Here is a 26,395-nt window from a genome sequence, read left to right on the forward strand (position 1 = left end):
GGGTTGTGCCGACATTCTTCTGGAAAGTCCTCAGAAAACCCAGGGAAACCCCAGACAGCACAGCCGGTGACAGGATTCGAACCCGTGTCACCTCCCAGTCTCTGCGTGGAAAGCGGCCACCCTAACCACTATGCCACGGGAGCTGGTGGCACAAAAATTACGTCCATGTGCTTGTCCAACTCGGTTGGCACTCGTACGTTCAAGGTATTCAAGGTCTTCAGCCTTTGAATGATTCGTTCCACACGAATACATACCCTGGCCACTCAGTACGTCCCGGTCATTTCTGCTTCTGTGAACTGTTGTCCCTGCGAAAAGGGAGGCATCACGAGCACAGCATTTGCACCTGCTATTTTGGTTCGAACTCCAGGCGAGGATCACGTCGCCGCTTTCAAGGTTTTGAAAGGAAACCTCTGTACAAAGTGTACGATCATCTGCAGACCAAATAGGAAACAACTTGCAGTAAATTTTTCACATGGTCGTGTTACAATTTATCAATTGTTGCATCCTCATACCTTATTCACTGCAGTGGCACAAGCAAGATACTCTTTTGTGAGCTGCCTCTTGATGAACCCTCTCTTTTCTTTTCTTTTTGGAATAGCAAGCCGATTTTCGTCTTGTTGACCCTTCCTTTCTTTTTTTTCTCAATAAACATATCCCGCACGACGTACCGACTGGTCTACCGACACGGCCTGATCTAACCGACTAAGGTGCGCCAAGCTAACATAACCCCAACGCCTACACTTTATCCAAGATCAGAACATCCAAATCTATTAGGCTTAGCATGGCCGTGTTTCTTCTGCTGCAGAAGTGCTTCAGATGGTGTTGTTCAAATGCACATAAAAAACCTTCTATAGACCACACAATTGTTATTTTTGTGAATTCGGTATATGGCCTTCTCAACGCATCTTCTTCAGTTCAACGCATTATTTTAAACTGAAACGCATTCGGTAATTTTTCATAGCCCTAAGTCCGTCTTCGTAACTACATCCCATTGCACTTGTACCATTATTGCCCGTAAGTCTTAAATTTGGGTCAACAACATCATGTCATTACCGGAGAACGGTTAGTCTGACCGATCGTCCTCAAGTGAACGTTATGAAAGAACATCCTGGTGCTTGTGTCCAGCCTTGTACTTCACGGTGAAGTCGAGTTCTTGAAAGCATAATGCTAAAAAGCGTGATGCCGGATGCAGGGCATCAGGCGACAGCTTGTGAAGGAAAGATACCAGTGGTGTCGTCTGCTATGGGAGTCATGCCTTTTCCTGCTCCTCTAACAGTGTGGAATATCCTGCAGCTCAGCCAGAAGATATTCCACAGCAGACGACATGACCAATGGTGTCGTCTGCTATGCTTCTGCTTTAACACTCGATATCTCGGCGCCGTGCGAATGCTCAACATAGGACGCAGCAGAATTTAAGTCCTGTCAGCAGCTTTTTACTATTCCTTCCACAACATGTCTGTAGAACATTCTGCGGGGACGTCCCGCGTGCGAGTACACGGTTACAGTTACGGTTACAGCACCATGGATTAATTGAGATGGCACCCGGATTAAATTAAATGGCATTTGGATTTTTTCAGATGCCTCCCGGATTAAATTGAATGGCGCTCGGATTATTTCAGATTGCACCTGTACTAATTTAGATTGCACTTGGGCTAAAATGGACGGGAAACCTGTAGTGTAGTGTGAAATGCACGCCACCGGAACAGTTAGCCGGAATCAAAACTCAAGCAAGAGAGGAGACCCATATGGGAAGGAAATCCAAAGCAGAAAACAGAGCCATACGGCAAAAACATCCATACGGAAAGAAGATCCAAACGACGTAATCGACTGAGCGAGGCTACTGAAACTTCCACCTACATTAGACGGCGCAGAGTATACCGTCCAGAGCAGAGCTCCTTTCCTTGGCGCTTTGTGCAAACTCTGACGGTACGACCCGGTCTTCCGCAGTGATAACAAGTAGAACGACGTCTTGGATGAGCCTTGGGCACGATAACGCGGATAGTCCAATGCAGAGTCCAGTAGGGCACACATGCAGACAATTTCCGCCGTTGTACAATTATGTTTGTTACGCAGAATGGATGGCTAACTTTAATCAGAAGTCGTCACGTTACACATGTAAAGTAGCGCGCATTCCCGTATCATTCTTCTGATGTACGCGTTACTGTAATTTAAATGCGCGTGGTCAGAAAAAGGAATGTCGCGTGAAAGCTTTCATGTCAAGAGAGAGAGACACGCAGGAAAAGAACTTTCCTTTTATTTAGTGAAACCGAAATGTCATGGCACCAAAATCAAATTGCGGTCATCGAATGAGGTAGAAGGTTATCGAATGCAATCACTTGAGTGCGTTCTTGAGCCAGTCCAGAAAGCTGGTCACTCGAGTGTAAATGCCCGGGAATCCCGGTGTTGCACAGTCTTTACCTGAAAAGAGACAAAAGAATTCGTTAAGCAATGTGTCCCAAACTATAATGTTCTTGTGACAGAACTGGGACAGGTGTGACTGGTGCAGCGCCTTGCTCGCAGAGCAAGATAAGCTGTTATGAAAGGAAAGATGGGGTTGTTGATGACACGTCATGGTAATACCAAGCCTGCTCTCATTTTCATGGAATTACACCTTGCCGCTCTTCGCAGTTTACTTTGTATGTACTTACTAGTATTAGTAAGTATATTGTGAGGAAGACCTAGTGGTGATAACCGCGTCATCATCGTCATCGCAACGCCCGCTTCCGTTCGAACCAGTCGGGACATAGCAAACGCTCCGCTCATGCAGGACGATTATTGCGAGCAACATCAATACCGCAACGACAAAATGTGGAGGCATCTGGCACAATGGGCGAAAGTGCCGACCATCGTACGCCGCTTAAGCCGCGTACGCTTCATCGACCGGATCCTTACTTCTTTTCTGGGACCAACTCCCAACGACTTCGATGACTGCTTGCTGCATTTGAACGCGTAAGCAAACACAACATGTGGGATGATAGCACGAAGGTTAACAACGACGCATTTTACCTTACGGATCTCACTAATCTCGGCATCAGGAACAACAAGTGCATCAGCGGGAATCAGAGACGAAACAACAACAATTATTAATGCGTTAGCATTAGAGTCCTCGGTAGGCAAGAATCGCGGCGTGTTGTGTCTGTAGCCACGGAAGTTGAGAGGGCGCTCCCAGGGGAGGGGGGGGGGGAGGGCACGTGGATATCCCGACGCGGCGCTGGCGTTGCGGCAGTGAAAGGTGCAGCTGTGGTGGGTCGACAGTTCATATTTGTCTGCGTGGGCTCTCCATGGACTATGAAAGCTGTGGGGAGGACCGGCGACGAAAGAAGGCTGAGGCTGCGATACGGCACCGCCAAGCTGAATAGGCGCAAGCCCGAAAGGCTCGTTTGCCTGCGGATGCTGTCTTGCGTCAGCGTTGTGTAGGGTCGTGTGAAGGGTTGTGTAGCGTTTGTGAAGGGTCGTTGAAGGGTTGTGTAGCGTTGTGTAGGGCAGTTCCAAAAGGGTTTCCAAGTTTTAACGCGGCGCCGGCAGTGCAGGTGCAGCTGTGGTGGTCGACAGTTTCAGATGTGTCTGCGTGGGCGCGCCATGGAGTACGGAAGCTGTGCGGAGGATCGGCGACGAAAGAAGGCTGAGGCTGCGAGACGGCCCTGCCAAGCTGAGTAGGAGCAATCCCGAAAGACTCGTTTGCCTGCGCATGCTGTCTTGCGTTAGCGTTGTGTAGGGTCATGTCAAGGGTTGTGTAGGGTTTTCAAGTTTTAATGCTAACGCATTTCCGTCGGATCCACCAATGGATCGACCATATCTTTTATTTTTGTTTATTTATTAAATAATTATTTATTTAAATTATGAGTAGACGAGAGAGGTGTTGAAAAATGGTAATCCGTGCTTCGGAGCTTTATCCAGAACATCCGCTCTCCAGGAGAAGGATTACAAGGAAATTGAACTAGGTGTCTTCTCTCAGGGTCTGACAAATTCATGAGCCTAAAATCTTGGTATATATTTGCTGCTGAATATTTCGTGCAGCGAAGTGTTCGTCTGGTTCTTCTGTCCCTTTGTATCTTGTGCGCTGCTAGTATGCTCAACCTGCTGAATTAATTTCCTCGTTCTAGCATTTTCTTCGGTTCCATTTCTTTTTCTTTTGAGCATTTTCTTTTTTCTATTGCAGCGCTGGCTTAATGTATTTGCGTCAAAATGTGACCCCAATCGGGCTTACCTGATGAGACGACGCCAATTAGGTAGAAGCGGCTTTCATGAGGAAGGACAAATGGGCCTCCGGAATCACCCTGTAATGAAACAAAACTCTGAGGAGAGGCTTTTGTGCTGCTTCGTTGGTACTGCTTTGTTGGACTGCTGTCTAAAGTTTGGCACACCAAAGTTTGGGAAATGCTTGGATGCCATGTATGGTAGAAATCAGGGTTGCGGAATGGGGCCACCAATTCCATTATAATTCCATTCCGAGGAATCGAGATTTGTGATAATTCGATTCCTTAAAATTTCTCGGAATGGAAAGGTGTGGTCAATTCCCACTCCCGGAATGGCTCGGCAACCCCATTCCATTCCTTTAATTCCATCAATAAAAAAGAAAGAAAGAAAAAGGTAACTGTACTGGTTAGCCCAGCAGTGTTAGAAGAGTTTGGTATTGTCCTGCACGGAAAAAGCACAAAGACAAGGTGCGGAAAGGATCCTAATATCACAACGACATCGATACACTACTAACTGTGGTGATAACTTTTTTTTTTAAATTGTAATTCGGACATGTGAGCAATATTGCTGATCAGGGATATCGTGTGTTCAGGTTCACAAACATGGGGTGCTGGAAAGAGGTGCCTGATAAGATAACCAGCTTCGCTGTACTGTCATAATATGCGAAGCTGTGGAAAATACTCCGTCTACTTCTGCTGAATCTGCGAGGGGTTCTGGGTGACCGCGGAGAGCTCCCATGTGTTATTATTTTCGAAATGAAGGAGAAAGGGAGCCCCGTTTAAATATATGAATTCGCTAAATATATTTTTGCTAAATATATTTTCGCTAAATATTTATTTCGCTATTGACCACGTGTTGGTGCGGTGCGTGTGTGCAACGGACACGTGGGCAGAAACCAGTGGGTTGAAATAAAGAATACCACCGGAGCACCCAGACCATTCCATTCCAATTGCATCCGGCCCCATTCCATTCCCATTCCATTCTCAGGACAGTTCCCGCCATTTCATTCCAATTCCATTCCAATTCGATTCCAGGCTCTGATAAATCTGGAATGATTCCGGAATCATTCCAACTCCGGAGTGGCAACTCCGCAACCCTGGTAGAAACACGTTGGCCAGATTTCTGCCAATGTATTAAGTAATTCAAGTTGTTTTCGGACAAAGTGCAATGTGAAGTTTTCAAAAGTGCATAACAGAACTGTTCTCTGCCTTACAGCTAATCAACCAACGGGCACTTTGGCGGACATATTGCCGCTCACAGTTGTAGCTGTAGTTGAAGAGCAATTTTCTTACCTGTACCTTTTTTCCATATATATGTGTAAATGTATTACACAGACCTGCTTTTATTTCAAGGAAGTGAATTATATATATATATATATATATATATATATATATATGTTTTCACTGTGTGATACAGGAGTATGTCAATACATAATGTGTGAACGACACGGCCGAAGGGGCATTTTAGTTGCACATTGTCATCTGGCTGCTCGTAGTTGTACCTGTATTTGAAGAACGGATTTTGCTCTCTAAATATAAGTGTATTATTTTTTACTGAGTGATACACAAGTGATAGTATCAATAGGTATTGTTTACGCCCACTCAACTGAAGTGACATTTTGGTGGCTTTCGTTATTTGTGCTGCCGTTTGTGTGACTGCTCAGTTTCATAAAAGTTTATCACCATGTATTATTGTTCAATGTAACATTTTACCAGAAGCTCTCACGCACGCAGCTTATATATAAATTAAATATATAGGTGTACACATCTATACAGGGTGTTCAAATTTATGCTTTCACGAGCGCTACGCAAACACAGCGATGACAGGAAACAGGATGATAACTTTACGCTACTTGTGTAAGAAACAGATGCTGCTAATTATGTAGCACCTGTTACTTACTGAAGGAACAGAAATATAGCACCAGTTTTCTTTTGTTCGCCTATTTATAACGTGCTAGTGAAAGCCTAATTTTGAACACCCTGTATATGAATTATATGTATATGTATAGAATGAAAGGACGGGTAAATTGGCTACAGACCTGTGTTTGGGCACAAATTGGACAGCCAAACCTTTGGCCAAGGAACCAATGCCACACTGGTCCCATACTCTTTTGGCCAAACTGGGAAAGGGTTTGGCCAGTTTGGCTAGCCAACTTCTTGCCAATGTTGGACCATATTTGGCATGTTGCTTGGGTCCCTCTGCATAGGGTGAAGACAACCATGTCGTCTGCCACGAATTTCCGCTATCTTGGCTCCCATGCACAGCATACACACATGGTAAGCATGGGCGTCAACATGGCGGCTTTGCGGCATTCGCTTCTACAAAGTGTGACACCGCCCTACACAGAGGGAGCTAGTATTCAGGCACCCTACTTTTGGCCGGAACGGTGCGCTCCCCTGCGGAGTCGGCTGACAGCCCCAAATTTTCCATTGGAATTCAACAATAAGCTTTGTTGTAAAGACCTTCCAATCTGCTAAATCTCCTGTATATCCCTCCTATCTCCTATATCTCCTCTCTATAGCTGGTGTGATAGATATGCCTCACAACCTCGATGCAAGACGGTTAGATTGACTAACTGGAGCACATTTCGCGCGGCGGTCACCAGTCATGTGCACCAGGGCATGTCAGCAGACCAGTTAACAGAACTACTGGTATCTTCTCTTCGGTCATCATCTCGACATGCGAATGTCACACCAGGTCATGGGTACAAATAATCGAGCATGTAGGTGAAGTGCTGAACGGAAGTCAAGACGGTCGGGATTGCGAAGTCATCGCAGCAGCTCGGCGTATCGCCAGATCTGTACAGAGTGCACTTCAGGCAGTAGATCGTCAGCGGTGGCGTCGCTTTTGCTCCACCCTCTCGCCCTTTCACTCCGCCACGAGAGTTTTGAGCGTAGCTCGCTGTCTGAAGGAGGCTCCACCCCAAAGAAATCCACTGCGTGTGCTGGCACTTTCGCCCTATAGACCTCTATTTAGCATCGTTCATCACCTCATCATCAGGACACGTCTCATCCTGCCCATTGTGCCTTGGGGTAGAGGGCCGCATCTTATATGGCGAATTTCCCTATTCATTATCATTAATTTATATGTTGTTGTTGTTGTTTCGCTCAACAAGACTGAGCACGATGTTGCTTCCGATTTTCGCACAGTCATCATAGCCAGTTCTCGAGCTGCCAATAGTGAGGAGTATCAAGCACATACCTCTCGTCTTCAGGAGGCAATTGCACGGGCGGACATGGCCACCCACCGAGAAACGGACATGGATTTTTCTATGGCTGAGCTCAAAGCTGCGCTATGTTCATCTCGAGCCCTATCATCGCCAGGCCAAGATGGCATCACTTATAGGGTCACCCGCAACCTTAGTGCTGCTGCTATGTCCTGTCTTCTTCATGTTTACAATGCGTCGTGGAACAACAGCGTGGTGCCCAGGGACTGGAAACAAGCCCTGGTTATTCCATTGCTAAACCCTGGGAAGCGTCCCTCAGACATTGAATAGTTTCGCCCTGTCAGCCTGACAAGTTGCCTCGGCAAAGTGCTGGAGCGCATGGTGCTTTATCGACTAGACCTTGACCTTGTCACCACTGTCGAACAAGCAAAGTTATATAAGGAAATCGTAATGGCAGTTTTCTTGGACGGGAAGCGAGCGTACGACACCGTCAGTCATGCTGTGGTGTTGCATGAACTATTACAAGCTAGTGTCCCACCAAACTTTTCCGGTGGCTTGCTGACTTCCTACAGCAGCGATTTGTATCGGTACGCACACGTGATGGAGCCACACCGGAAGTCGTGGTAACGCACGGGGTACCACAAGGTAGTGTATTAAGCCCTATATTATTTAACCTCGTCATGGTGCGTCTGAAGTCCTGCATAACCTCTAAGGTCAAGATCTCGATGTATGCTGATGATGTTTGCATCTGGACAGTTGGGAAATCAAGACCTGCAATTCGGCGTCGTCTGCAGAGTTCACTGGACATAATTTTGCAGTTCTTCACCAAAGTTGGCATGGATATATCGGGGGACAAATCTGCAGCTCTCGCCTTCACAAGGATGCATATGCACCGCTATCAGATTTTTCTTGCTGGCTTGCCGATCAAGCAGGTGACACATCACAGGTTTCTGTGTGTCGTCCTCGACTGCAACTTGTCCTGGAAAAAACACATTGATCACCTTGACAAAAAGGTTCAGCGGTGGACCTCCATCCTTCGTCATTTCGCTGGCGCCAAGTGGGGTATAGATGAGCAATCACTCCTGGCTGTTCATAAGGCTCTTGTTCGTGGTACACTTGTGTATAGTCTTTCTGTTCGTCACGGCATTTCTGAGACACAAATTCAGCGGCTTCGGTGCTTCCTTGCACGCAGCCTGAGGATCTGTCTTGGCGTCCCCAGAGCTGCAGAAACGCGGATGGTCATAGCCGAAGCTCATGAAGTGCCAATTGAAGTCCTCAGGACGAGGGAGACTGTACGTCACTATTTATGCATTATAGCTCCGTCACCGCCGTCACCCATTGCTAGCAAAACTTCATTGGCGCAAGCAGAGCAGCCTCTACAAAATAATTGCTGAAGCAAAGCCTAAATTTCCCTCGTCTGTAGTAAAGCCAACAGTATCTTCGTTTCCCCCGTGGTCTCTCTCACAGCCCTCCATCTCCCCCGGCATTCCGGGACTCCCATCAGTCCTTCTCCAGATGTCATTGGACGTGATGTGAAGCGTACAGGCTGAGCAAACTACCGTCTACACCAACGCGTCCTCTACACCTGTAAGTTCATCAGTCGCCTTCGTTATTCCATCGGTCCAGGTGTCTCACGGATATCGACTGGCAGACTGCACTTCCTCTACGTCCGCAGAGCTTTAAGGCATCTTGTCGTTCCTGCAGTATGCTCTGCGCGAGGCTCCGCGAATGTGGATGGTATACACGGACTCCAGCGCAGCCCTGCAGTGCATAGAGAGCATGGGTGCGCGAGGTACATTAGCTCCAATTGTCACGGACATCCTTTGCGACGTTCAGCGTCTGTGCGACATAGGTCACTCCATCACTTTTCAGTGGATTCTAGGTCACTGTGGACTAAGTGGAAATGTAGAGGCTGACAGAGTGGCTGGTGCTGCCAGACAATGTCAGGCGGTGATACCGAGTATGTTGACCCGTGGTGACAGGAGGGCATTCTTGTCGGCGATGATAGAATCCATGGCGGCGCAACAATATCGCCAGGACATAACAGACAGGTCCTTGTTGCGCGCCGTAGATCCAACTTTGTCGTTTTCTGTCCCAGGCCGTTTGCCCCGCTGTCTATCCTCCCTTCTGCATCGACTTCGTCTCAATGTGGCTTTCACCCCACATTTCAGACACAGACCAGGGTATGCTTCACGAAGCTCGTGTTCCAACTGCGGCATGGTGGCAAGCATTCAGCACGTTGTCATCGACTGCCCTCTATACAGTTCGGAGAGAGTCCCGCTCCAGTCCCAACTGACCCGTATCAACAACAAGCCGCTCAGCCTTGCAGCAATCTTGGGTCCTTGTTCTAACCGTGTGCATCACCGTCAGTGCGTGCAGTCATTCTATCTGTTCTTGACGTCTACCAGCCTGCTTGAACTCTTCTGACCTCCGAGCTTTTGCCATGAATGCGGAGATGTGATCTTCACAGTACTACATCTCCGGTGGCCGACCAGATGAACTGCTATCCCCATCAGTTACGACGCACCCGCGTGTGTGATATCTCCTTTGCGTGCGTCATGTGTGTGTGTGTGCGAGTGTGTATGCCTCATTTTTTTTTCACCGTTATCCCACTCATATATTAACCCACATGCACTGAGGTATGGTACCACAATTGTTGCGGTGAATCACCTCATCTGATCGTCATTAATGTAGTAGAAGTAGTTATTGTTCTTCAATTCCTTCCGGTTCTTCTAAATCTCCCTACCGAAACGCGATAAGGAAACCTCTCCAAGCAGTGTGACGCGACGGGGACACCGAGACACCAAAAGTGCGTTAAAGAAATGCTATCGCATTTAATACAGCCGTGCACTCAGTTCGCTGGAAATGTTCGAATCCACACGCCTTCGCGTAACATTAATAGCACGTGTTGCGGGTAGTTTTAGAAAGACCATGGAAAGACAAGAAACGAAGGTTTCGTACAGGATCACGCAGGGGAAGTCTGCATATGGCTTGGTTTGTTCATTCATCTGAAGTAAAAGTGCAGGTTTCAGGTTGTGCATACAGACTGTGTATGGCTACCTCGTGAGTGTATTCCTCGTAGGTGCCAAGTTGTACTGACCTGTGGACGACTGGAATATAAAAAAATATGGAGGAAGTTGAATAGATTCCAGTGATTGCCCTGTATGGCTTTGCTTCGTTTAAGTGGAGTTCAAAGATTTATGTGGCTACGTTCGCGTTCTATGTATCTTCCGGCGATGTTTGATACTGTTCGCCCTGGTATATCGGGGACATTGGTAACTGCTTTGGGACTTTTCATTCCTCTGATAAGCTTTTCTCTTGGTGCTCATATTTTATGAATCGCACATGATGATTTTCGGTGTTCCTTTAATTTTGCAGGAGCTTCATGGCACTTTTTTGCGTCTGCGTCTGTCTGTCTGTCTTTTATGGTGTCGTTTGCCTTAGCACCCGGCTATCTCGACATCACGAGATATCTTCACCAGTCCAACCCTTTTGATGCAGAAGGGAGACACTCTTGCTTAGATCTTCTCGAGGGCACCGTATGTGTCGGTTAATGGCGTTCAGCCCATGAGCGTTATTTGGAATGGTAGGCTGTCGTGGTGGAAGTCGTGCATAGCTTTTTAGGCCAAGCCAAAGTACTCGTACATCCGTTCTCGTTTTCGTGTGTGCCTTCGTGAGTGCTTCATGCTCTCACTTTTCACTTCGTGTATGCCTTCACTTAGACCGATCATTGTTGAAAAATAGAAAATGCAACGATCCTCTACGGCTCTGTCATCATATGAATTTTGGGTAGTACATGAGCTGGATGGGGTGCTGGAGCAGGGTGGTTGCCCCTTGGGGCGCCTGCAGCTCCAATTCCTTTGGGCTTATGGAGATCCCATGTTATATATACGGCTCTCTTTTAAAAAGGCACAGAGTTCGGGTCACTAGTTTGTAGGAGACCGGTGGTCAAGATTGTCTCTTCTACTACTTCTTCTTTTGCGTTCTGAATGAGGGGGGGGGGGGCGTGCAACGACGTAGGCCCTCGTCTTTTTAGCTATTATACTGTATTTTTTTTCGCCGTGTAAGACATAATCACAGGTTTTTCGACGAAAAGCACCTTTTTATGTTTAAAAAATTTGCACACTTTTTCCGACAAATTTTTCGAAAATATAATTATTGGAAACCAGAAGAGGTACCCATAGAAGGAGAGAGAATGAGAACCGGTGGGGTGTTACCAATACCTCCCTTTGTCCGAATTGTCCCAACATTGAATCAGTGTCTCACGTGTTAGACGACTGCGTTGTAGCAAGGACGTTTTGGAGTCTCGTTTGCCGGGTTTTCCCGTTCCGCTACCGTTTAGGGCACCGGATCAGGGACAGGTTTGTTCTTCTGCTCGTTGCAGTGGCAAGGTACGTCTTGTGGAAGAACAGATGCAGAGCGGTAGCTCAAAGCAGGCGCCTTCGCGTTCAGTACCCTCTCCTCATGTCGCTCCACAAGCAGGTAGTCATTTTCTTGGAGACCCAGTTTGTTACACTTGGAGAGACAGAGTTCCTCGGAAGATGGTCGACACGGTACATTAGTGTCCGCCGCGGCCGTGTCTCCTTGAATTGCCACTGGCTCACTTAGTGGCGTTCTTTTGTGGGATTCCTTGGGATATTACACTTGTTTTAGCTTGTCTTAGAGTGTGACTTCTCTTGTGTAAGCATTTTGTGTAATTAGTTTGTGCTACATTATATTGGAACTGTATTGAACCTGTACTACACAAGTTTACTTGGTTATATTAAATATCCTAACCAGAATGAGAAAAGGATGTTCTCACCTGGCAAGTATCCTTCTTGCCACGGCCGTCGCCTGCACACATCTGTGACTTAGCTATGGGAAGATGGCGTTCATAGGCTTTGCGGCATTCCTCCTCTTTCCAGATGGGTACTTGAGCCTCGCGAAGAAGGTCAGCGCCGCTGCCCTCTGCCAAAGAGGGAGAATGGAAAGTAAAGAGTGAAAGAAAGCTAATACGCCACTCTTGTGCCATTCCGAAGAGACAAACAACATCATAGTTTAAATCTTTCGTCCGTCTTCTACCACCACCCTGGGAGAAGTAGTTGCAGCCGAAAGGTAATTACAGTGATGGCCACTAACTTCTTCTGCAGTAGTTTAACTATAACTGCTAACTACTTCGCGATGGAGTAGTTTAACTAGTAGTTCAACTACTTTTCAGGGGAGGCAGTTAAAACTTCTTTAACTACTGCAATGTATTTTAACTACATCTCTAACTACTTAACGTTGTCCATCAACACCAATCCCATACTATAGTGTTCTTGGACACCTAAGTATGAATCATAAGCAGTGACAAAAGTGAAGATTTAGTACACATGCACGGCACAATTGCTCTGCACCTCCGTTCTCACCAAACAAACAAGTAGCTCAAGGTAAAAGTCGAAAGCACAATTGTGCCGTAAAGCTGGCGGCAAAATCAGAAGCAGTTGGCGCCTGCAGTAACCTAACTACTGTATTTAAGTACTCGAAATAGTAGTTTAACTAGTAGTTGCACACTACATTTCTGCAAGTAGTTGATAACTACTTGTAACTACAATCAGGTAGTTTAACTAGTAGTTTAATTACATGTAGTTAACTACTGGCCACCACTGGGTAATTAAAAGGAAAGGTTCGTGCGGGACCGGATGGTCAAACCTTTTGCGTAAAAAAGTATTTCGTCTGCAGGTCAAGAACCGCATGCACGTGCACTGTTCGAGCACTATGGACTGATATACCGGATCATTGTTCAGTTATGTTACTTCTTTTTCACTTTAGTACTTCCCACTGCTATACGCGCCAAATGTACATCTATGTGCATATGTGTGTTTTTCATGTAGGAGTCGCAAGCGTTAACGCCAACGTTTTGAACTGCTTTTTGTTTATTATGTTGTCGTAGGTATTTGCCAAATCAGATCTCAGCTAATCATTGAACTGGAACTGAATCAGGAACTGCAGCGCCATTATGATTCCATATAGCTCTGCAGCGGTGAGAGATGTACGGTGATTCTATGCGTGCTCAGCTGTCGGTTGAAAGTTCAGGAACAACAACGCGCATGTGGATCCAACTTATGTCCTAAATTTATATCTAAATATGGTCGTATTTCGCCTACGCTAGGAGCCGCACAGTCAAATGGAGTCGCATTGAACTGAGACCACATCAGAGAGGGCCGCACAGAAAAGAAACGAAAGTAATTACCATAAACACCTTAAAATACAGTAAAATGAAAATACATACATAGAACAGGGGCTGCACATTTATTGTGTAGCCGGACGGTGCGTATACAATTCATTACTGTAAGACTGCACATGACACACCAAGAGAAATAAATAAGATGACGTTCCCTAATGGGTACTGAAAGTACAAAAGATTCGATACTGAGAAGATACTGAAGATTCGAAAAACACCTTTATAGTTATTCACAAACGATTATGACAATGTTAAGGAGCACTGAACTTATCTCCTATTTACACACTGTTTACAGTTTTAACTTGGGGAAAAGAAAAGAATAAGTAAGTGAGAAACAGATATCTGACTTTATTGACACGGGACGGTTTCGAGTTAAGATGGGCCCATCTTAATCCTCAGGCTAGTTACAGTGTTAGTTTACCAACGTGCACGCGCAGACCAGGTCGTTGTGACCTTAGCTTGTTGCTGAGGCTCATGAGCCACAAGCAGACATGTACAAGATACTCAAAAATGTATTTAAGATAAGATAATAAATACTAACGTTAGAATGTAATTAAGATAGAGTATAAATACATGAAAATTAATGTAATTAAGATAGAGTACCAAATACTCCAAAAAGTATTTGAAATACAATTAAGATACTATTTATCCTTGATCGCAAAAAGTCACCGGTCACTGGTCAGTGCGGCAAGTCGCCGCTACATGACATGAATCACCTAAACCCCGCGCACTACGCTAACCGTCGCTGTGTGATAGGAGTCATCAAAACACAAGTCCTAAAAAGATGACAAAGAGATACCACATAACTCGACTAAGTATATGTTACCCAGAACAAAGCAAACTTCTAGCAGGTCCCTGCTCGGCGAGTTCAGAATTCGGCATCACCAAGTCAGGGCACACATAATAGAACCCTGACTGGCCCTGGATTAGTACACACGGGGCAAGATCTCTAAATGGGGACTTCCAAGAAGGGCCAATGTCCGGGTCAAGTCCAAGGGACTCAGGAAATTTCCGCTGAACAAGCAAGATAATGGAAAGACGAGACACAGAAAGTCTGAGAGGGAGATCCAAGATATGTAATTAGAGTATTGAGTAGAAAATACCATAAAATGTATTTTAAATAGAGTACAAATACACAAAACAAAAAGTATTGAGTAGAGTACTAAAATACCGCAAATTGTATTTAAAATACAGTATTTTAAATACAATACTCCAAATACGTACAAGTCTGGCCACAAGGAATGCTCACACGCTGTGTTTTTCTCAACATGGAAGTGGGCTGACTACGTTTACAAGGGTAAAGACAATGCCTGAAAATCTGGCTTCTTCAAATTTAATTTAATTCTTTAATTCTTCATTAAATTTTTGGCAGGGCAGCCTTCTTCTGTTCCATGGTCAAGTGTCCTCGGATGCAGAATACTTGATTGCAAGCTGCATGCGTTCCGCGGGCCACGTGTTTGAGACCCCTGGCCTAAACTATGTCGGCTAACTATGCTTGAGGGATTAAACTCTTTTCACGCAAGGCCAAGGATTACACGATGAAACAAAGGGCGACTGCTATATGCTTTTCCACCTGTGCATATGGTATTGACATATGTGCGTTGAATACGTGATCTTAAATAAATACATAAGAAACAGGATCTACTCTGTAAACTGTAAGACTAACCTACTTCAATAGCAAATAGCACATCTTCAAGGAACCAATCACAACGTAAAAGAACTTTCGCTTGAAGTCATTGTTGGCGCTAGCCATGTTATCAACGTAACGCGTGATGATTCAAAACAGCAATGCGAAGAAAGGCAGGGGTGCCATTATAACCCATTGGGACTTTGCTCAAGTCATGCGTTGCAGATGCACCCCTTCTACCCATTTAACACCCTGTTAATAACTGCGCACATTTAACATAACTCGAGAAACAGAAATGCAATGAGACAGTATAGTACCGAATTTGGTAGCTCCCCATCCGACGATAAATCCGTGGTAACCAGAAATGTCCTTCTCTTCCAGGTCTCCGAAAGGCAGACACAAGGGCCTCACATACTGATTGAAGGTGACAGGCGTTGCCAGTTTGAGAACCGCGATGTCGCCGGTGAAACGTCGAGGGTCGTAATTGGGGTGCCTGGTGATGGACGCCACGTCCACATCGACCGGCGCTGTGTTGTCATCGAGGGTTGACAGATCATGGTCACCAAGACGGACACTCAAGTAACGAGGGTGTAACCTGCGCGGTGAGGATGGTCGTGTGATAAGTGACTCTTAGTTACACTACTGAGAGTAGCCTACGCTGACTTACGATCTCGCTCTGGCACCAATAGCGACACAGTGTGCAGCCGTGACCACGTGACGTTCGGACACAAGCGCACCTCCGCAGCTGACCTTCTCGTCACCGCCTGTCTTCAAGTATATGGCTGCCTGGGTGGGTAAGGTACATTGGCTTTCTCCTGTTATGTTTTCTACAGTACATATGAGTGTACGCTGATTTCAAATGTGTTCAATTTATCCGAAGCACCAGCACAATCAAAATCACCTACCATCCCTATTTTCTTGACTATAGGACAGATCGCAGTTTTCGTAGAATATTACTTTAAAAGGTCACATTTATTCATTATAAAAAATCAAGAGTGCGTCCATGCAACGTCTGAAAAGGGTAAACACAACAACATTAAGCTTATGATATCGCTAGCGTTGATACCAGTGATGAACTATTGCAAGCATGTAAGCTTTACATCCTTACAATCTTTAGAAGCATGTAAGTAGAACCACACAATATTAATAGGTGCTTCTCTTTCATGCACACATCTGTGGCACCAGTTCTACAATAAGTATCGAAAGCTGTGTCCGGTACACCGTGTACCCACTGAGTGGTTCATGATCAGTACCCGGTCACATTCGCATATTGCTGCGTAGTTCATTACCACAAGTCACTACTTCCATCTTACCATCCATGGCCATGCTCCGGGCTCAGCCACTTTCCCGCCTACAATCCTTGAGGTGCTGACGTTGCTGATGCCACAACCTGCAGTTGAGTCATAAAGTCATCTCACACTCCTGGCAAAAACGGCTGTTTGTTGAAACGTGACAAAGTTCTTTCTCTTCAATTTTTCACGTCACTTTACGATGTGTCAACCTTCCTAGTCAAACAAATACCGTATTTGGAAGGCGTTCCTTTTTGAATCGTACAGCTGTAGAAGAGAGTGAAGAGTGACGCTTATAGCCATAAATCGTTTTTGTCCTTGAAGGGTATATGTATGCAGCTGAATTACAGTGGCGCACGAAACAAACAGCCGTGCATGGAGTAGGTCTCACGATATCGTGTTGAAATGTGACGTACTGTTCAACGTGGACTGTGGTGTAACACTGCTCTACGGTAATCAAAGATAGATGTAGCACTGAAATTGGAGTCCGGTTACCGAACTGTGTGTGTGTGCATGCGTAGCTGCATCCCCTAAAAGTGAAAGGAACTGCGAGATCGTATAACAAGAACGAGGAACTCGACTACACATGCCTAGAAAGCGGTTCTAAAATACAGATTCGGCTTCATTGCTCACTATGAAGTTGATAAGGCTGCATCTCTCTTCTTAGGTTCCCATACACCTGCAGCACCTGTTGTAAAGTATTACGGCGAGACTGCGTAAATTCCGAGGAAGCGCTTCACTCTATTTTTCATCATGTGTCCTCAACTTGTTTGAGTGAATTTGGAAATTCAGCATGTTTAAGCAACTGGTAGCTCAGCCTGATTTTATCCTGTGGCATTCTACATGGAACTCGTTAAATACGGTAAATGTGCCTCATGTATCGAGTATTGCGCTACATTGTGTCTATGGTGTATTCATACGTTCAAAGGCACGTAATGTGTGGGAATGAAACTCCGACATCTGAAAGACATAATGCTAACCTGTCTATCGTGCATTTGTAGGCGCACGTCTCTGCAAGAAAAGACCGTGACACTTAGCGCAGCATAGCATGTGTTTACCTACCGGCAGGCAGATTACTGGGGTACCCAGGAGGTGGCTGATTGTTACCAAGGGGTGTAATGTTGGCACCAGAGTCTCCCGATCCTCTGGAGCCAATGATAGGCTTTCGAGTAGAAGACGTTGGTTCAGGAGTCTCAGGAACATCATCCACGGGCGGCGTGGGTCTCACTAGCTGGTCGAATGGCTTGTCTTCTTGCGATGTTGGCGGACAACAGAGCTTTGGTTGCTGGCGCCGATAGCCGCATATGTATTGACGTAATATGGAGAGATCCTTTATGCTGCTTAGTGTTGCACATTGGTTGTGCAGTATACAGGAACCAGGTTCATTGAATGGCGTCTTGCAGTCTGTAATCATGTATAACATATGCGAGACGTGCAACATCAGATGCGAAAACACTCAGTAGGAAATGTAATTCTCATAAGTTGATATTAAAGGAACTGCAAAGCGAAATATAACCATAAGGTTTCAAGGTCCCATCATGTAGAGCTTCGCTGTGTGATCACACACACACAAGTCATCGTCTCTCAGTTCTTGATACTTTTCGCACTCATTATTTTGAACACTTTTAGAAACTGAAAGTTGGCGACCCTCAACGGTCGCAAAGAACAAAGTTGGCGTCTGCCCCGGATTGGCGGACAGACATCACGTGACATTGAAGTACAACGTAACGCATTTGAGACAGGTTACCAGTTGCCATTAGACTGTTTTTGAAACACAACACCAATTCTCAAGAAGTTCAGTTTAAACTGTTAACGGTTGTAACGTCCGAGTTCCGTGCCTGCAACGTGATCTCCGTCATCTGTTGGCCTTTCTCGTCTCTGTGTTGTCTGCTAGCTGTATCGCTGCTGTTTGCAAAACCTTGCGTCCAAGTGATTTAAACGAATGTAGGGTTCGCGTGCTTGTGTTCCTGAATACACTAACCGTGCACCTTCGTAATGAAACGCTAACTGCACTGGCGAGAAACGCATTATCCCCTCTGATGTATCGTCTAGTTGCTTGCGTTCTCAATACATGGCGCGCGAGTAGCCTCAGGGTTGGGGCTCTTCTGGAGTCCGTTAACTTGCTTTGGGCAGCAATCTTTGAAATTCGATTGCATTGCTGAAAAAAAAAAGATCAATATACAGCTGAACTAGTACGTATCTGAAGCGTCCAAGTTACAAGCTTTCAGAAAACCATACAGTTTCTAGAGGTTTGCCATTCACTTTACAGTTCCTTTCAGGGAAGCACCGTTCGCTTTGAACATAAAACCCACCGCATCGACTTACTGGATGCTGTATGCTGCGCTGTACCGCTCAGGACCAGAGCAAATAAGCTCAGAAATACAGCTGTCTGTCGCATCTGCAACACAGAGCAGACCATTAGAAAACAGTTCATAGGTGTGACGTGACAACGGCATTGCCAGTGCTCCTGCGCTACAAGCACGGGCATAAACCATAAAAATACAGCGCTGGAATCAGGCTAGCAACTAATACGGTCTGGTGCCGCCCAACAACAGCAACAAATAAGTTAATGATAATGAATGGGGAAATTCGCCACTTAAGATGCGGCACACTACCCCAAGGCACAATGGGGCAGGATGTGATGTGTCCTGATGATGAGGTGATGAACGATGCTAAATAGGGATAGTCAGTGGAGTCAGTATGACATCAGAACGGTAGGCAAAACCACAGCACACAAAAATACACACACAGCACACAGGTACGCAGGCAGATTATAAGGGTAGAGAGGAGACCAGTGTCCCGGAGAAAAATCTTGAAAGACTCAAGAACTTGACGATGGTCAGTCTGGTGCCGCCCTTTCCTTACGCTAACCCAACAACTGGTGACCCGCACGTTCCATTCGCATGACTGACTGACTGCAACATATTTTCTGTAGTGGACGCTACGAGGTTGAAGCGGCGGTATACATACGGCCCACGACCCGCGTAAGACGTTCTACCGCACTAGCACGGCACCGGCAATGCTAACAGCATTGACCTGCAATTAACCATCCGCATTCACGGACTAATACCTTAGACAGACAGCATTTCAAATGTCAATTGCGAGAAATGGCCTTCGGCCTCTCAAATGACCTTTGTTCGGGGGCGCCTGCCAGACTGGAGGGAAAGGAGTGCTCCTCAACTGACTGATCTCACCGGCTCCCTTTTTCGGTTTCGTTTTCCCTGTCTGCTGTGGAAATTTGAAGTTGGTCTGTGCGCCACAAATCAAGATGCAGAAGCCATATGCACTTCTCTAAATAGGATCTAAATACGTTTACACAGTTTCACTCCATTATCCGCATTTTATAGGTTTTCCTACATTCAGCTGCGAAGGTAGCGAGGGTACAATGGCATAACACTGTTGTCGAGATTGCTCCTTTTTGCTCCTGAAATGTCGTTGGGGGCCTCCTTTCGCGTTGATGGTCATTTCTTAGAAAGGCCCTTTGAGCTGCCGTCTGACACGGCTGTCAGAGGTCATTTTTTGCAAATGAAAATTCCCCGAAGTCCTTCGAGCATGCCGTCTGACAGGGGTATAAGACTCTTCTCAATATTCGATTACTCGAACATAAATGAAGCAGTTGGAATCAGGTCAGGGACCAGAACGGTCTTGTCCAATCTTTCTTTACACCTACCCAGCAATTGGTGACCCGAAAGCCCCATTCGGCTGACTGAATGATTGCAACATTATTCTCTACAGCGAAGGCGACGAGGTTGGAGCTACGCTATGTATAGCAACGGCCCATGGTTCGCGCCAGACGTTCAACCGCATTAGCTCGGCACTGACAATCATTGACCCGCAATAAACCGATAGCATTCACGGACAATGACTCTTTTCAGTATTTGATGACTCGAATGTGAATGAAGCAGTCGAGATCAGGCTAGCAACCAGAACAGTATTGTGCCATCGTTTCTTTCGCATGCCTAAAACAAAGACAACAGTTCCTTGATATATTAGAGTTAGGGCATCGGAAATGCCCGCGTTCTCACCTGTGGTGTCGTATTGGAAATCGGATTCACTTATCATCGTACACGTCCCTGAACGTCTCTTCTAAACAGGACATTACCTGTCCCTTTCCTTATCAATGCCATCCTAGCTGATGTCGGAACTCGTCAGTAATGTACGAATACAATTTACAAACTGATAGAGTTGTAGTAGAGGATATGGATATTGGAGAACGTTCTTTATAGACATAGCTACCACCTCATAATTGCACCGCCGTAGATGTGCCGCCTAAAACAATAAGGGACACGAAATCATTTGATTACCCGCCTTGTTACCGTACACAACCATCCCTAAGAGTAATTGTTTGCTCCGTATCGCGTGCTTTGAAGAACGCAGGGGAAAGTAACTATTCTGAGGCTGAAACACACAAAGAGACAAACACGACACAAGCCTCAACGCCTTAGAATATGAAAGTTGAAATATGGCAGTTGCCGAAAAGCAGATGTCAGCGTGTCCTAATTGGTAGGGTACTTGACCGGCAATCAAGAGGTACGTGGTTCGAATCCCACCACTGTCCGGCTTTTTCGATGACTGCCACATTTCAGCTTTGAAGAGAGAACTTTCCAACCTTCCAGTGCGCCCACAATATGCATGACGACTTGCGGAAAGCACCAAGGCTGCGTTTCTGATGATGATGATGATGGGGATAGTAGGAGAAAAAAATATGGATATTTGAGCCCGCTCTCCACGGGAAAAGCTACTCCAGGTCTAGTAAAGAAAAAAAAATGGGGGAGGGGAACGACAACGTCTAAACACACCAGAGCTCTGTTATGCGTTTCTTTGAGTTTGATTATACATATATATATATCTTGAAAAGTTGGAGTTGGATCGGTTTTAATAAACCCCTTTTTTGTTACTTCCCCTACTTTCGTCTTCTGTCTCCCATTTATTTCAACTATATATATATATATACTTGGTGAATAGGGTTCTGACGACCGCGAATATATGTAAGTATCTTAAATGTAAATAAATTATCCCTTTTTTCTTACTTCCCGTACCTTCGTAGTCTGTGTTTTAATTTTCATTTCAGCTATATATATATATATATATATATATATAAAGGAAGATATTGAATTTGTCACCTGACGAATTCTGCTACTCCCCACAACGGAAATGAAATGAAATGCGTTTCTATTTTGCACTGTATTTTTTGTTGTTTTTGTAATTGTGTTGCTGTACGGTGCCCACGTACCTTCGTGGTGTAAGTTTCACACCATGTAGAAAGTTCTTGTGTAAAACACCCTCCTAAATCATGTATCTATTCTTCGGTCCTCACTGTGAAGCGACTCAATATTCCATTTCACCACTCTTCCGCCACCAATGGGGTAGGGTATCGCTCCTAGCGAACTCCCAACGCATGATCATTCCAGTAAAGTTGTTGCTAAAAAGCGCACCTTGAAGGGGTGCGCAAAACCAACAACTTTAATGAAATGATGATGAAATACTACATTCAACAGAAAACACCATTTCATGGGGGTGTATCCCATTTCTTCGTTTTCTTTTGATTTTTTTTTAATGGAATAGCATGCCGACCTTGGTCTGGCAGACCTTTCCTTTCAATAAATATATATTCCCCCCCCCCCCATTTCAAACTTGGTTTCAGAGGTGTGTTTTGTGCAGGGTGTCGAACCGCAAAAAATACGGGTTCGGTTCGGGTTCGGGTTCGTGTTGCTTGGATTTCGTTCCGGTTCAGTTCCGGTTGGGCCAAGCGAAAAACCGAACCGGTTCACAAACCCGTTCACAGCCCCGAACCGGTTCAACGCTTCCATTTTATATCTCCCATGAAAATGATTTTATCAGGAAATGCGTGGCTAATAGCTTACTGCTGTTGTCTGCATGGACGTTTTTAGTGGTCAGGTACTCCCTTCAGCGAGAGAAAGGAGAAATGAATGAACACTTGCAAGTAGCGTCCACGCTGATGAAGCGCTGTAGTCCTGCCTACTTTCTATTCCCAAAATCTCCTTTTTCACACGCACAGGGCCAGGAAGATACACTTAAAGGAAGCCTGATAAGAGAGACAGTATTTTACATTGACGACGGTAATTTCCTGCACGCTGCATTCGCAGCGTGAATCGATCTGATACCGTACTGAAGCATGTCGAAATACATCGCCAGCCTTGCTCTGTCCGAGCTCACAGCAGTGTACCGGTTAATTTACAACACAAAGGCAATGTGTTACGACACAATTGTACTACCAGTAAGCAAAACTACATTTACTTTTCAAACCACGACCAATCAAACAGGCATCGTTCTGCGTACGCTTCTTCTCCACTTCTCATGTGTCTGACATGTATAATTTTTACTACTCATGTGTAAAGGGAAATGTTGAGCGCTTGGTTAGTCACATATCGTCCTATATAGAGCTCACAACTGGCCTACTCCATTCCTGCTTCATTCGTCCGCGTGGCGCCTCCTTTCTGAAGAGCAGACGCCGCAGCGCGTGCGTGGAGCGCTAGCCGCGGCGCTCACAAGGAAAACTGCGCTTCAACGTGTTCAAAAAAGACGCTGAACGCATACTTACTCTACGTCCTAGTTTGACTTTTAAGTGAATATTTGCGAAATGCATGATATGGAGACCAATATGTCCCCGTTCGGGGATTTAGCTCTTATGCTGATTTCTTTTAGGTCCGAACCGTTTTGTTGCGAACCGGTTACCGCTATCATTTTCTTCCGGTCCTGCTCCGGTTCGGGTTCAACAGTGTCATAAAAATTGCGGTTCGGGTTCGGCTTCGCTACTGTCAAAAATAACCGTTCGGGTACGGTTTTCGGTTCGGTTCGGTTCGACACCCTGGTTTTGTGAACATGGTTTTCAGCATTTTCATCGTTTCATCGTTTTAAACAGTGTTATTACACCTTTGAGTTGAGCATGCGGAATAAAAAGGGCGTTTATTTCAAGAAAGACCACCTACACGTTGCAAAGTGTAAAAGAAGTGTATTGGCCAAATCCGACACGTGACCGATTTCTAACTTTGTCTCTTCCCAGGTGAAATATAGGAAAACGAATCTCCACATACCTTAGCTAAACAGAGGACGCCATATACTACTACGTTATATTATACGCACGTATACCGGGCGTTTCACGGAGGCCCCCAGGCTGAATAATTCGCGGTAAACAGGTGGCGCTATCGAAAAGCTCCCATTTCAGTGAGCCTCCCTGAGACATCGGCCAGGAACTGAGCAGTGAGTGGCTCAGTTCCTAAAAGTTAGCAGTGTTGTTCAATTAAAGAACGTATGCACATGAGCCGCTCATTGTTCAGTTATTGGTCGATATCGCAAGGTGATTACTAAAAAGAAAGCTTTTCGACAGCACCGCCTGTTTACGAATTATTCAGCCGAGGGACCTTCTTGAAACACCCCGTTATCTCGTACACATTCTGCTTTTCAAATCACGTTTGGGTTTAACCAGGAGAAACTGGTCGTAACCGGACTTACCTTTTGACGAAACGCTTTCCGAATGCTTTCAACGTAACGTGTACGGTACACACAGATTTCAGATTTACAACAGAGACAGGGTTGTCGCTGCTCTTGCCCAGCTTTGAAGCTCTGAATTCATCGTACATAAAAATCAGTCCCTATGTCTTGTCGTATGCAGCGGAAGCTTGCTTCCTATGCCAGGCGCGACGAACGTGCACCGGTGCTCGTCGTGATAACGCCGAGACGCGGAAATTATGCTTTTCATTTCGTCAATGTTTTTTACGCCTTTAAAGGTACTGTGACATCTCTAAAATTGAGAACAGTTGGAGTGTACGTCGCTTTTCTTTTTCATTTGCAAGTAACGTTATGTTCCTTGTTCATATTCGCTTTTCGAGTTTCTCATATTATTCACACATCTACCACTACAAATCAACAAAGCAGAGGAATACTGCAATACAGGGACAACCCGTGGCAGGGGTGAAGGGAGCTTCAAGCATTCTAAAAATAAGTTTAATACAAAATTTATGTATCTACCTATCTAACTATTTTCGAATTAGTTGTGCTCTTCATTGGCAGACGTCCCGTGCCTTTATGTGGATCCACTATGCCCACTATGTGACGATGCCCACTTGAGTGCGGCCAACAACGGCAAGCTACCTCGCCCCCCCCCCCCCCCTCCACTAATCGGCAGCACTGCGAAGGGGACTTGTGTCATTCACCTATTCTTTAGACAACTACAGGCCGTATCTTAGATTTGCGTGCCTTATATTTGTTTGAATTTCGGAACTAATTTCGGAATTTCGGATCATGTGCCTGATTTCTCAAAAAAAAGAAAAAGAAGGAAGAGTAAGCGAGAGTGAGAGAGAGCGCTCACGTGGTGAAGAAGACTTCTAAGTTATTGTTGTTTGTAAAGGGTTATTTGTTACTCTAAAATCTCCAAGATAAAGATCGTGAAGGTGTAAAATAGGAAATATAATGATAAATGCAGAAAGCACAACGGAAGGACTGAAATGTGGTCTTACAGCATCACAGCTGCCTTTCTTATAGCTTGAACACAAATAAAAGCGAACGAAGTAGGAGAAGGCAAGCTAGCTGGTCTGTAGGTGAAACAGACAACATTCCCTTTAATTCCGACGAACAAACAAAGGACACTGACAATACAAACTCAACATAGAGACTCGCAAGCACAGGGATAAGAAATGAAAAAAGAATAAAAGAAACAGAAAAGCGGAAAAAAAAAGTGGCAAACAAAGAAAGAAATGTGGGCTTGTTGTCGTACAACAGCGGTGGTTCTAACGCATTCAAGCATCATTTTCACATATCCTTACCTTTGGAAGCAAGCTGATATTCCGAATATGGATCCAAGCAATGTGAGGAAGCTACCTGACACACTTCAAAACTCTCTACAGCAGGTCAACACACAACAGAGCTTCGAGCACGCGTCAAGGAACATCATTTTTTTTTTCGGCTCATGAAGAAGTCCAGCGTGCATGGGGAGACGGGTTGGGAGTTTCCAGTGCAGCTGACGATGGAAGCGTCGCGAGTGTTTTCCCTTCCACGGCCTTCGTCATGTGACGTCTTTCAAACCTGGTTTCTGTTTTATGTTTCTGACCCCCGGAAGGTTGCTTGAATTTGTGATGATGTCGAGTTTGTCGGGAAAGAGGCAGAAACCGGTTGTCCCTTTCACTTGGGTTACACACGTGCACGACTACGCCGAAGACATTGAAACGGTTGTTTTCGCTTGGACGCAAGGATGGTTACTCGACCAAGCATATAACATCTATAGACTCTCTTAAGGGAGGCACTTTATCGAATATATGTGTTGTTTCCTGAGGAGGTCTCAGTATGTGTGTGATAAGTTCGCTTGAAGGGCGTCGCGTTTGAGTCAAACGATTGATGAGTTTCAATTATGATAGAGTAGCTGGCCGTGTAGTGTACCACAGCGACACCACGTCATATCACCTGCGCGTCGGCCTTGTGGTCACCACGTAGCTGATGTGTAAGCTGGGGCGCTTAGAGCACCTTCTGGTGGGTACTGGCGGCGCACTGAGACGGATACATGTCTTGTTCAGTTATTCGAATAATCCATCGTTAATTGAGTACGCGGTGTCTCCTTCGCGAATGGCCGTTGTTTCAACATTGTGTGAACAAACCCATTGCCATTTTCGTGGCATCTCAGTGATATTGTTGATAGATATTGTTGATAGATTTTGATAGATAGATAGATGTTGATGATGATAGGGCTTTCCAGGCGAATGTCGACACAGTTCCCCCTCAAGTCGGCCCAGGACGCATACTAACCTCCCTGTCTCACACTCCTTCCTGCCGTCCTCTCTGCATCTGTCCGCGTCTGTACTCCGCTCATAGCCACAGTTGCTTCGCGGCGCTAACACGGAATAAAAGAAAAGAAAGAGTAGTACGGGTTTCGCAACCACCAAAGCCCAGGTACCAAACCTCGG

General features: G+C 45.5%; 1 protein-coding gene across 2 annotated transcripts; it reads right to left on the reverse strand.

The window, feature by feature from the left end:
- Positions 1 to 2,238: 2,238 nt before the first annotated feature.
- On the reverse strand, positions 2,239 to 25,509 carry LOC135386127 (venom protease-like). Of its 2 annotated transcripts, none has more exons than XM_064615881.1 (9): positions 25,265 to 25,509; positions 18,807 to 18,879; positions 17,544 to 17,885; positions 16,506 to 16,582; positions 15,860 to 15,978; positions 15,510 to 15,787; positions 12,165 to 12,310; positions 4,208 to 4,277; positions 2,239 to 2,418 (listed from the first exon to the last, which is right to left on the reverse strand). In XM_064615881.1, exons 2-9 carry the CDS (start codon positions 18,877 to 18,879, stop codon positions 2,333 to 2,335), a joined length of 1,191 nt encoding a protein of 396 aa, XP_064471951.1. In that variant the 5' UTR covers positions 25,265 to 25,509; the 3' UTR covers positions 2,239 to 2,332. The 2 variants fall into 2 exon arrangements, with proteins under 2 accessions (XP_064471951.1, XP_064471952.1); XM_064615882.1 differs by lacking the exon at positions 25,265 to 25,509 and adding an exon at positions 23,955 to 24,081.
- Positions 25,510 to 26,395: the final 886 nt, after the last annotated feature.

The sequence above is a fragment of the Ornithodoros turicata genome, chromosome 2, assembly GCF_037126465.1.
Source record: "Ornithodoros turicata isolate Travis chromosome 2, ASM3712646v1, whole genome shotgun sequence".
In the NCBI taxonomy this organism is placed as follows: Eukaryota; Metazoa; Arthropoda; class Arachnida; order Ixodida; family Argasidae; genus Ornithodoros; species Ornithodoros turicata.